The sequence below is a fragment of the Theropithecus gelada genome, chromosome 7b, assembly GCF_003255815.1.
Source record: "Theropithecus gelada isolate Dixy chromosome 7b, Tgel_1.0, whole genome shotgun sequence".
NCBI classification, from domain to species: Eukaryota; Metazoa; Chordata; class Mammalia; order Primates; family Cercopithecidae; genus Theropithecus; species Theropithecus gelada.
The window spans coordinates 24,540,308-24,550,870 of NC_037675.1; the positions used below are offsets into that span (position 1 = coordinate 24,540,308).

The 10,563-nt window shown below is 41.5% G+C and overlaps 1 protein-coding gene across 1 annotated transcript in view; it reads left to right on the forward strand.

Annotated features, from left to right (window-relative positions):
- RNF212B (ring finger protein 212B) overlaps positions 1 to 10,529 on the forward strand; it is a 38,077-nt gene extending 27,548 nt beyond the window's left edge. The window contains exons 10-15 of the mRNA XM_025391158.1: positions 1,539 to 1,599; positions 1,987 to 2,035; positions 5,645 to 5,684; positions 6,581 to 6,678; positions 7,649 to 7,710; positions 9,872 to 10,529. Coding sequence (XP_025246943.1) covers positions 1,539 to 1,599; positions 1,987 to 2,035; positions 5,645 to 5,684; positions 6,581 to 6,678; positions 7,649 to 7,710; positions 9,872 to 9,940 — 379 coding nt within the window. The 3' untranslated portion in view covers positions 9,941 to 10,529. The remainder of the gene's footprint in view (positions 1 to 1,538; positions 1,600 to 1,986; positions 2,036 to 5,644; positions 5,685 to 6,580; positions 6,679 to 7,648; positions 7,711 to 9,871) is intronic.
- Positions 10,530 to 10,563: the final 34 nt, after the last annotated feature.

Below are 10,563 nucleotides of genomic sequence, written 5' to 3' on the forward strand. Positions count from 1 at the left end.
CCCCGTCCAAAAAAAAAAAAAAAAAAAAAAAAAGTTGGAAGATAAAAGAAATATCTAGTTGTAGCTCAGATTGGGACTGATAAAATTTTAGGTCTATGTAGAAGTTTAAAGCTAGGGTTTGTTTTTTTTTTTTCCCGTGCCAAACTGTATCCAGCTTTATTAAAGATACTATCCATAAACGATCATGATATTTCAGGCAGGACATGGGCAGACAATCATTAACAGTATACAACAACTTTCAAACTCCCTTCTTCAATGGACTACCAAAAATCAGAAAGCCACTATAAATCCCAATGAAATCTTCATCTCATGCTCTGAACAGGGAAAGTTTAGAGTGAGGGTTGACGTTTCACATTTAGCATATTGTTTAACAACTTTTCACAAGCCGACCCTGACTTTCAGGAAGTGAAATGAAAATGGCAGAATTTGGCCGGGCGCAGTGGCTCAAGCCTGTAATCCCAGCACTTTGGGAGGCCGAGACGGGTGGATCACGAGGTCAGGAGATCGAGACCATCCTGGCTAACATGGTGAAACCCCATCTCTACTAAAAAAAATACAAAAAAATTAGCCGGGCGAGGTGGCGGGCGCCTGTAGTCCCAGCTACTCGGGAGGCTGAGGCAGGAGAATGGCGTGAACCCGGGAGGCGGAGCTTGCAGTGAGCCAAGATCGCGCCACTGCACTCCAGCCTGGGTGACAGAGCGAGACTCCGTCTCAAAAAAAAAAAAAAAAAAGAAAATGGCAGAATTTATCTGAGGATCCACAATCTAGAAATGGAACCACTGCTCTTTTGACAGATGCCATCTCAGTGGCATCACTGGAAAGTCCAGATTGCCTGACAAACTGGTAATCAATGACTAGGGGTCAGGTTCCAACAGATGTCTGGGCTTAAGGGAGTTAAGTCTATGCTGAAAGATGGAAAGGGAGAAGAGGACATAAAAACGAATTTGTTTTTTGATACCACAAGGCTTTTGTGCCAAGGTGGCCATGTGTGTCAAAGTCAGAGAATCCCTCCTTCTGGGAGCCAAGAGGAAGTCTCTCAGAACTAGAAGGGGAAGGTGTTTTCCTCGCATCAATCCAGCTTCGGAGACTTTCTATTAGTGGCGTATGCCCCTTCCCCAAAAAACAACAAGTGTTCTGTGTTCTAATAGCATATAAAGCTAGGTTTTTTTGAGGCTGGGCACAGTAGCTCATGCCTGTAATCCTAGTACTTTGGGAGGCCAAGGCGAGTGGATCACTTGAGGTCAAGAGTTCGAGACCAACCTGGCCAACATGGTGAAACTCAGTCTCTACTAAAAATACAAAAGTTAGCCAGGCATGGTGGTACACGCCTGTAGTCCTAGCTACTTGGGAGGCTGAGACATGAGAATCACTTGAACCCAGGATGTGGAGGTTGCAGTGAGCTAAGCTTATGCCATTGTGCTCTAGCCTGGGCAACAGAGCGAGACTGTGTCTGAAAAACACAAAAACACAAAAACAACAACAATAACAAGTAAAACTAGGTTTTTGCCTTTTTTTTCTTTTTGTTTCACCTTATACAGTCGGTCCTCCTCAGCGGAATCTATTCCTTATAGAGAGGCTGGCTTTGGTGGCTTGGGACAAGTAAGTAATGTTCACCTTATCTTTCAGATTGAAGTTTCTAATGCTAAATGAAAGCAAAGGTTTATCAAGAACTTAAATTTATATTGGTTTTGGCATAAATTATCTGATGTCTTACTGGACCCTATTTTCTTCTGGCAATGGAGACCTGATGTTAGAAACTGACAGAGAATAAATAGGGGTGGAAATAGTGAAAGTGTTTAAGGACTGAATCAACAATGTCCATGGTGTTCATTTTGGAAGGAGTGAAGTATGGATCTTTCTTAGACTAGTATGCCCACTGTAGTAGAACAATATATGCTTGAATGTGTAGCTATAGATAAATAGGGAATAGGGAAGCCAGGTAACTGAGATATATTTATTAATTGATGCTTATTATTTGTCTATCAGGGAGGCAGAGGTCTGCAGGGACGGAGAACTCCCAGAGACTCTTATAATGGTGAGGTTGGGGGGAAAGGGTGTCAGAAATCAACCTACTCTATGCAGAGATCTGCAGATTTCTGGTTTTCTATGCATAATATAATGCCATTTCACTTGTTTTTTTTCCAGACAGTGATTCCATGTATCCATACATACATTACAAATTTTTCAAATAATGATATTTTTGTTTTCCAACTAATAAGGGGAAAATAAAGATTTGAGTGATAGAAACTCATTGAAAACCTCTGGTTAGGAGATGGAGGATAACTTTTCAGTAAAATTGACTTGGATTTTTTTGAATTGCCACAAGATGGCATTATAAGCTAAGTATAAAAAGAAGGTTCACAAGATGCCGATTGTTGGCCTGAAGGGTATCTGGCTTCTTTGCTGTGTTTTAAACATAAAAATATTCCAGTGAAGGAATATTTTGGGTCTGCTTACTTAATTTCTTACCTAAAGCCCCTTAAAATTATTACTGTTGTTACCATTTTCAAGGGCATTAACCAGTACCTAAAGAATATGTATCAGAGAGGACTTTCACAAGAAATCATTTGAAATCCCCAAATATCTTTTCTTTAATTCTCCAAATAGTCTCCCACTAAATCTCCCACATTTGAAATCTCCCACTCCTTTGAAAAACATAGATGTTCTAGACAATTTATTTCTCTCAGGTTAGTAACAACAATGTTCTCTTTTTCATTCTTAATTTTAGTAATTTGAGTCTTTTCCTCTTTCTTTTTTTTTTTTTTTTTTTTTTTAGGTCAATCATTTCAAAGAATTCGTTTTGTTGAGAGTCTGTATTATTTTTTCTATTTTCTGTTTCATTTACTTCTGGTTTAGTCAGTTTCCTTCTCATTATTTTGGATTTACTTCTTTTTCTAGTTTCTTAAGGTGGAAGGTTCGATTATTGATCTGAGATCTTTCTTACTATTGATGTTTCCAGTCATAAATTTCACTGTAGCACTGCTTTCACTGCATCCTATAACATTTGGCATGCTGTGTTTTGTTTTCATTCATTCCAAAGTTTGTTTGTTTGTTTGTTTTTTGAGGTGGAGTCTCACTCTGTCGCCCAGACTGGAGTGCAGTGGCGCCTTATCAGCTCACTGCCACCTCCACCTCCTGCGTTCACCCTCCCAAGTAGCTGGGACTACAGGCTCACGCCACCACACTTGGCTAATTTTTGTATTTTTAGTAGAGATGGCGTTTCACCATGTTGTTCAGGCTGGTCTCCAACTCCTCACCTCAGGTGATCTGCCCACCTCAGCCTGCCAAAGTGTTGGGATTACAGGCATGAGCCACCACGCCCGATCCCATTCCAAAGTATTTTTTAATGTCCCTCGTGATTTTTGTTTTTTGGACCCATTGGTTGTTTATCAATGTGTTGTTTAATATCTACACATATGTGAAGTTCCCAAATTTCCTCCTGTTATTGATTTTGACTTTCAGTAATTTAAATCCTTTTAAATTTATGACATAACATGTGGTCCATCCTGGAGAATGCTCCATGTGTATGTGGGAAGAATGTATATTCTACTATTTTTGGGTGGTGTATTCTATAGAGTCTGCTAGGTTTAGTTAGTATATCGTGTTGTTCAATTAGTACGCTTCTGTTTCCTTTCCTTGCTGATCCAGTCCAGTTGTTCTGTCCATTATTGAAAGTGGGGTATTAAAGTCAACAACTATTATTGTGGTTTTTGGTTTTTTGTTTTCTTGCTTTTTTGAGACAGAGTCTCGCTCTGTTGCTGATGCTGGAGTGTAGTGGCACAATTGTGCCTCACTGCAGCCTCCACCTCCCACGCTCAAGCGATAGTCCCACTTCAGCCTCCTGAGTAGCTAGAACAAAAGGCATGTGCCACCACACCTGGCTAGATTTTTTATTTCAATTTTCTTGTCTTTGTAGAAATGAGGTCTCCCTGTCCTGCTCTGGCTGGTCTCGAATTCCTGGGCTCAAGCGATACTCCTGCCTCAGCTCCCAAAGTGCTGGGATTATAGGCATGAGCAACCATGCCAGTCCTTATTATTGTCAAATTGTCTTATTTTCTCTTCAATTCTCAATTTTTGCTTAATGTATTTTAGGACTCTATTGTTAGATGCATATATAAATGTTTCTCTTCTTGATATAAATGGACCCCTTTATCATTATTTAATGCCTTTGTCTCTTGTAACTTTTTTTTTTTTTTTTTGAGACAGAGTCTCACTCTCCTCTTGGAGAGTGCAGTGGCAAAATCTCGGCTCACTGCAACCTCTTCTCCCAGCTTCAAGCGATTCTCGTGCCTCAGCCTCTTGAGTAGCTGGGATTACAGGCATGTGCCACCACGCATGGCTAATTTTTGTATTTTTAGTAGAGACGAGGTTTCACCATGTTGGCTAGGCTGGTCTCAAACTCCTGGCCTCAAGTGATCTGCCGGCTTTGGCCTCCCAAAGTGCTGGGATTACAGGCATGAGCCACGATGCCTGGCCCAACAATTTTGTCTTAAAGTCTGTTTTGTCTGATATTAGTATAGCCACTCTTTTGTTCACTGTTTTTTGCATGGAATATATTTTTTCATCCTTCTCCTTTCAACCTATATGCATCTTTGAATCCAAAGTGAGTCTCCTGTAGACTGTGTATAGTTGGACTTGTTTTTTCTTTCATCTGTTCTGCCAGTTTCTGCCTTTTAATTCATTTACATTTAGTGTAATTACAGATAAGGAAGGACTGATTTCTGCATTTTGTTATTTGTTTTCTATATGTCATGCTTTTTGATTAGCCTTTTCTTTGTCCCAGCTGATATTTATCTCCTTAGGCAGCCAAACAAGTGCTTCTAATTGTTTTCAACAGACTGGAGAAAGGTTTTTCTGCACTTGGTAAGCTCTGAGCTCCAAGTCCTGGTGAACTTGAGCTCCAAATCCTGGTGCCGTCAAATAAAGACAACCTTGAAAGTGGGGTCTTCCAGGGAACCACTAGACAGGTCAAATTATAACAATTCTCTGGGAATGAGTCCTTCAAAAAGCTCCAACCCTGTTCCATCCCCTCTAGTGACTGCCAGACTGTTGGTTTTCACCATGAGTGTGCCCTGTTGGTTTTCAAGGCTACCATGGAGCCAGAGAAGGAGAAATGGCAATAAAGCAAGTTAAAATGCCACAAACCTTGCTGTTTTTACTAACATTCTGCTATTTTTCTTGAATAAACATTCTCCAGATTACTACAAGCCCTTTGTTAATTTCCAGATTTCTGAAGAAGTTGATTCTGACCATTATGCCAATTTTCTCATTGCTTTTATGGAGGAGGAAATTTTTGGAGGTCTTTGCTCTGCCATTTTTGTTGATGTCACTCGTAACTAATTTTTGTCTTTACCCATTCTTTCTGGTGATTTCCATCTTAGAGGGGAAGCCAAGGCACAGATACATTAGAGCACATGAAGGCAGTGAGGGATCTCAGTCCACAGACTCATGAAAGGGAGAGGAAAGCACCTATAAGAGATACTGCTATGTGATTTGTGAGCTTTTTCACTTGGCATTAGCCCCCAACCCTAACGTATATACTAAAAATCTTTTATCTCCATTTCCTTTGCCCTGGCCCCAAGTATACCTGAATCTCTTCTCCAGTTCATGGGTGATCTCATAGGCTTATTTTTATGCTTTCCAGAAACCCCTTCACCAGCTTCAACTCACAGCCTATCTTATAGGTGAGTAACACTGCGCTTCCTTTTTCTTGGGATGTGTTCATACTTAAACTCTGCCAGCAGGCTTGGTGCGGTGGCTCACGCCTATAATCCCAGCACTTTGGGAGGCCGAGGAGGGTGGATCATGTGAGGTCAGGAGTTCGAGACCAGCATGGCCAACATGGCAAAACCCCGTCTCTACTAAAAGTACAAAAATTAGCCGGGAGTGGTGGCAAATGCCTGTAATCCCAGCTACTCAGGAGGCTGAGGCAGGAGAATTGCTGAATCCGGGAGGTGGAGGTTGCAGTGAGCTGAGATGGTATCACTGCCCTGCAGCCTGGGTGACAGAGTGAGACAATGTCTCAAAAAAACAAACAAAAACAACAGAACTCTGCCAGCAGTTCTGGGGTTACTTCTCCACTGGCTTGTACCACTGAAGTTTATAATGTGCCTTATAAGCAAAAAGGAAGTTGGATAGCACTGTGTTTAATATACATCCAAATTACTGTATTTTGGCCAGGTAGTGGCTCCCACCTGTAATTCCAGCACTTAGGGAGCCCAAGGTGGGAGGATTGCTTAAGCCCAGGTGTTGGAGACCAGCCTGAGCAACAAAGCGAGACCTAATTACCCGGGCTTGGTGGGTGTATGCTAGTGGTCCCCGCTACTTGGGAGCCTAAGACAGGAGGATTGCTTGAGTTTAGGAAGTCAAGGCTGCAGTGAGCCATGATCATACTACTGCACTCCAACCTGGGTAACAGAGTGAGACCCTGTCTCCAAAAACAAAAAAATTATCCTCAGTTGCAAGCAGGGGATTTTTTTCCTCTCTGGCCGAACTGTATAGGCTCTTCCATTACATATGCTTTTTATTTTTACTTTTACCTTTCCTTTTCTCTGCTGATGCTTTTATTTCCTTTCCTTAGACCTTCATCTGCCTCCTCTGGACAGGGGATTTTTTCTTTCAGACCATCCCCAAATGGGCATTCAGGCCACACAAGAGTCCTCACCCCCAACAATTTTGGTAAGTTAAATAACATTTCCAAAGGAATGGAGCTTCAACTATAGACACATATACTAAACTGAAGATTTTCAAGATGACAAGATGTTGAGGTTTGCCCCCCAGAGAGCATTGTCTCTAGTTGGCTCCTTAATATTCTTTAAGAGCCATCCCATTTTCTTCAGAGTGAAGGGAAACTCTGGGTTTTGCCTGGTTAGCACTCATCCTGTCACCAGTCGAGTCCTACTGTTTAGCCAGAAGGTTGGCCTGTAGGACTAAACTGGCTTCTCAAAAGTCCCTATATTGAAAATGCTGGGCACTCAGTTCTGAGGATTATAAGGCCAATATCCATTCTTCTCTGCATCTTTTTCAGTAAAGGTGGTACCACCAGTCCTCTTGTTAAGAGGCTGCCATCTTCCATAGCTCACCTAAATCTTTATATTGCCTATCTTTCCACTCATAGTTAAATCTCAGACCTCTGCCAGTACCTGGTCCTCACAGGAAAAGAACAGACTTTATAACCCATTTCTTAAATTGATAATTGTGTTTCCCTTCTGAGTAGTGTTCCTTTAAGAACTACTTCGTGGCCGGGCGCGGTGGCTCAAGCCTGTAATCCCAGCACTTTGGGAGGCCGAGATGGGCGGATCACAAGGTCAGGAGATCGAGACCATCCTGGCTAACACGGTGAAACCCCGTCTCTACTAAAAAAAATACAAAAAACTAGCCGGGTGAGGTGGCGGGCGCCTGTAGTCCCAGCTACTCCGGAGGCTGAGGCAGGAGAATGGCGTGAACCCAGTAGGCAGAGCTTGCAGTGAGCTGAGATCCAGCCACTGCACTCCAGCCTGGGCGACAGAGCGAGACTCCGTCTCAAAAAAAAATAAAAAATTAAAAATTAAAAAAAAAAAAGAACTACCTTGTTACCCTGACCCACAAGTAACACCGCCGAGAAATTGCCCAAGGAAGTCATCTTTCACTGTTCCATTCTATCCTTCAGCTCAGAGGGAGAGCAGAACCACACTAGAGAGTCTTCCTAGTTTCCAGCTTCCAGTCCTGCAGGTGAGACCTGGCTAGTCTAACTTGTCTGTGCATAAAATCTCACATGGTTAGGCCTGCACACTAAATGCCTCAGGGTAGTGGAATATAACCAGTGAAGAACGATATGAGTTTCAACTCTGGTAACTGTATGTTCACAACCTTCCAGAATGGTCTCAATTCTAGATTTTATCCTACTGTTGGATTAGCTTCCTGGTTTGGGGTTTTAAAATGAAGTCACATGCTAGTGAGAGGCTTTAAACTGAGAGGTCTTGGCCAGGGTGAAATAAGTGTGGACACACTGACATTTTCAGTAGTTCCACAATCAAGTATTTTCTATGAAATATATCTTTTGGGTGGAGATACTACTTGAACTAGGAAAAACCACATTTACTTCTCCAGAGACAGCTAGAGTAATATTTTATAAATTTATGGGACTATGATTCCGATTCCAGTAACAAAAGGAAAAGGGCATGGTAATAAGGAAAGGTTTGTAAAGAGTTCTGTTAAATGAAAAGTCACCGGGGGCGGTGGCTCACGCCAGTAATCTCAGCACTTTGGGAGGCCGAGGCGGGTGGATAACCTGAGGTCAGGAGTTAGAGACCAGCCTGACCAATATGGTAAAACCCCATCTCTACTGAAAATACAAAAATTAGCTGGGTGCAGTGGCAGGCACCTGTAATCTCAGCTACAAGAGAGGCTGAGACAGGAGAACTGCTTGAACCTGAGGGGCGGAGGTTGCAGTGAGCTGAGATCATGCCACTGCACTCCAGTGCCTGGGTAAACAGAGCGAGACTCCATCTCAAAAATAAATAAATAAATAAAAATAAAAAAATAAAAGTCCAGCCGGGCGCGGTGGCTCAAGCCTGTAATCCCAGCACTTTGGGAGGCCGAGACGGGCCGATCACGAGGTCAGGAGATCGAGACCATCCTGGCTAACACGGTGAAACCCCGTCTCTACTAAAAAATACAAAAACTAGCCGGGCGAAGTGGCGGGCGCCTGTGGTCCCAGCTACTCGGGAGGCTGAGGCAGGAGAATGGCGTGAACCCGGGAGGCGGAGCTTGCAGTGAGCTGAGATCCGGCCACCGCACTCCAGCCTGGGCGACAGAGCCAGACTCAGTCTCAAAAAAAAAATAAAATAAAATAAAAAAAAAATAAAAAATAAAAGTCCAGTCTTGCCTTTTTTTTTTTTTTTTTAAATGGCTTGGATTTTGAGCATATTTAGGCCCTTTTTTCACTCCAAGCTCCTGGTGTCCCCAGGGACAGTTCCTTCATACTAAGGTAGGTATATATTTTGCTCCCATATTCCAAGATGCCCTTTTATTTTCATCAGTAAGAAATTAGGGTCTAAGCCTTAAGAGGCAACACTGGGGAAATAACAGTCCTCCCTAAGATCCTCACAAATGGAGGGATTAACCTACAGAGGAAAAAATACTTAAAAGCTCAATAAACCGTCTACAAATATTTGGCCCCTAACTGGATCCTGACTGAAACAAGCTGTAGAAAAAAAAATAAAAAAAAAAAAAACAATTCATGAGACAGTTTAACAAAATTATCTATTGGACATTTGATATTAAATAATTGTTAATATTGGAGAGTTTTTGGTATGATGATATTGTAGTTATGTTTTTAAAAATAGCCATTCACTTTTATAGATACATACTATTTATGGATGAAAAGTCAAATGATGTCTGGGGTTTGCATCCCTAATTTAGTAGGGAGGGACAGTGGGAGAGTAGAAATAAAAGATTGGCCATGAATTATTTGTTAAAGATGGACAATGGGCACATGAGTTCATTATACTATTCTATCTATTGTTTGAAAATGTGAAAAAATTTTAAAGTTATTGAAGGAAATGCCACCTCCTCAGAGGCCTAAGTACTCTGCCTCCCTGGTAGTCATCTCTGGGTGTGGTAGTCATATGTCCCAGATTTTCCAAAATAATTTTCAAATATTCATCCTTATTATTATCACCATAGCCACTGAAATGTTCCAGAGACTGTCACATTAGATGTAGTAAATCCTAGTTTGGAAAAACTAGTTATCATGCAATGAAGAAAACTATGGGGAAGCAAAAGCAGTGGTGTCTGTCTCGATAAGCTTCATACAATGAGTTCAGAGAGACTTTCTTGCCCTTTTTGTTGTTATAAACACCCACATCTACCTTTTTGTCCTCTGCTGCAGACTCTCTACCAACAACAGAGGCAGATGGGATTACCCAGTGGGAGAGAAGCATGGACCACTTCCAGATAGATCATCTTCAAGGTCTGATCTATACATACTGCTGAAGGATGGACTGTAGCTTCCAGTACCCATTAGGGGTGATGGCCCCGGAAAATTTATCCCTGCATTGTTTCCTAGTTTCACTCTATACCTTATGCTCCCTCCATCTTTACCCTATTCACCCTTATCACCTCCCAGGACAGTGGTCAGGTCTTACAAAAGGCTAGTGCTTCAGGAAGATGTTTATAGCTCTTCCAGAAGACCTTGGTAGCTCCCCTCATTTCCTACAATTTGAAACAAAGGTCATAAAAATAATTATTGGCATCATGCTTGGTTGGGAGTTGGGAATGGGGATTGTGATGGATCATATACTCATCACTGTTTCATTTCTGGATTTCATTTTTAGCTATGGATATACTGTCACATTGCCAATGTTAACAAGTAACATCTCTGTTCTTTGTCCTTATTATACATTTTCTATTTGCCTATTGTTTCCTCTATGCTTAGTTACTATTAAATGCTAATTTTCCTTTCTATTGAAAACAACTGTTGGAGACACTGATTTTCAGTTTAGTATATAGATAGTAAAATTAAGATGACACCCTTTTATTGCTACAATTCTATCACTATTACAAGTTCTAGAATGGTGGAAT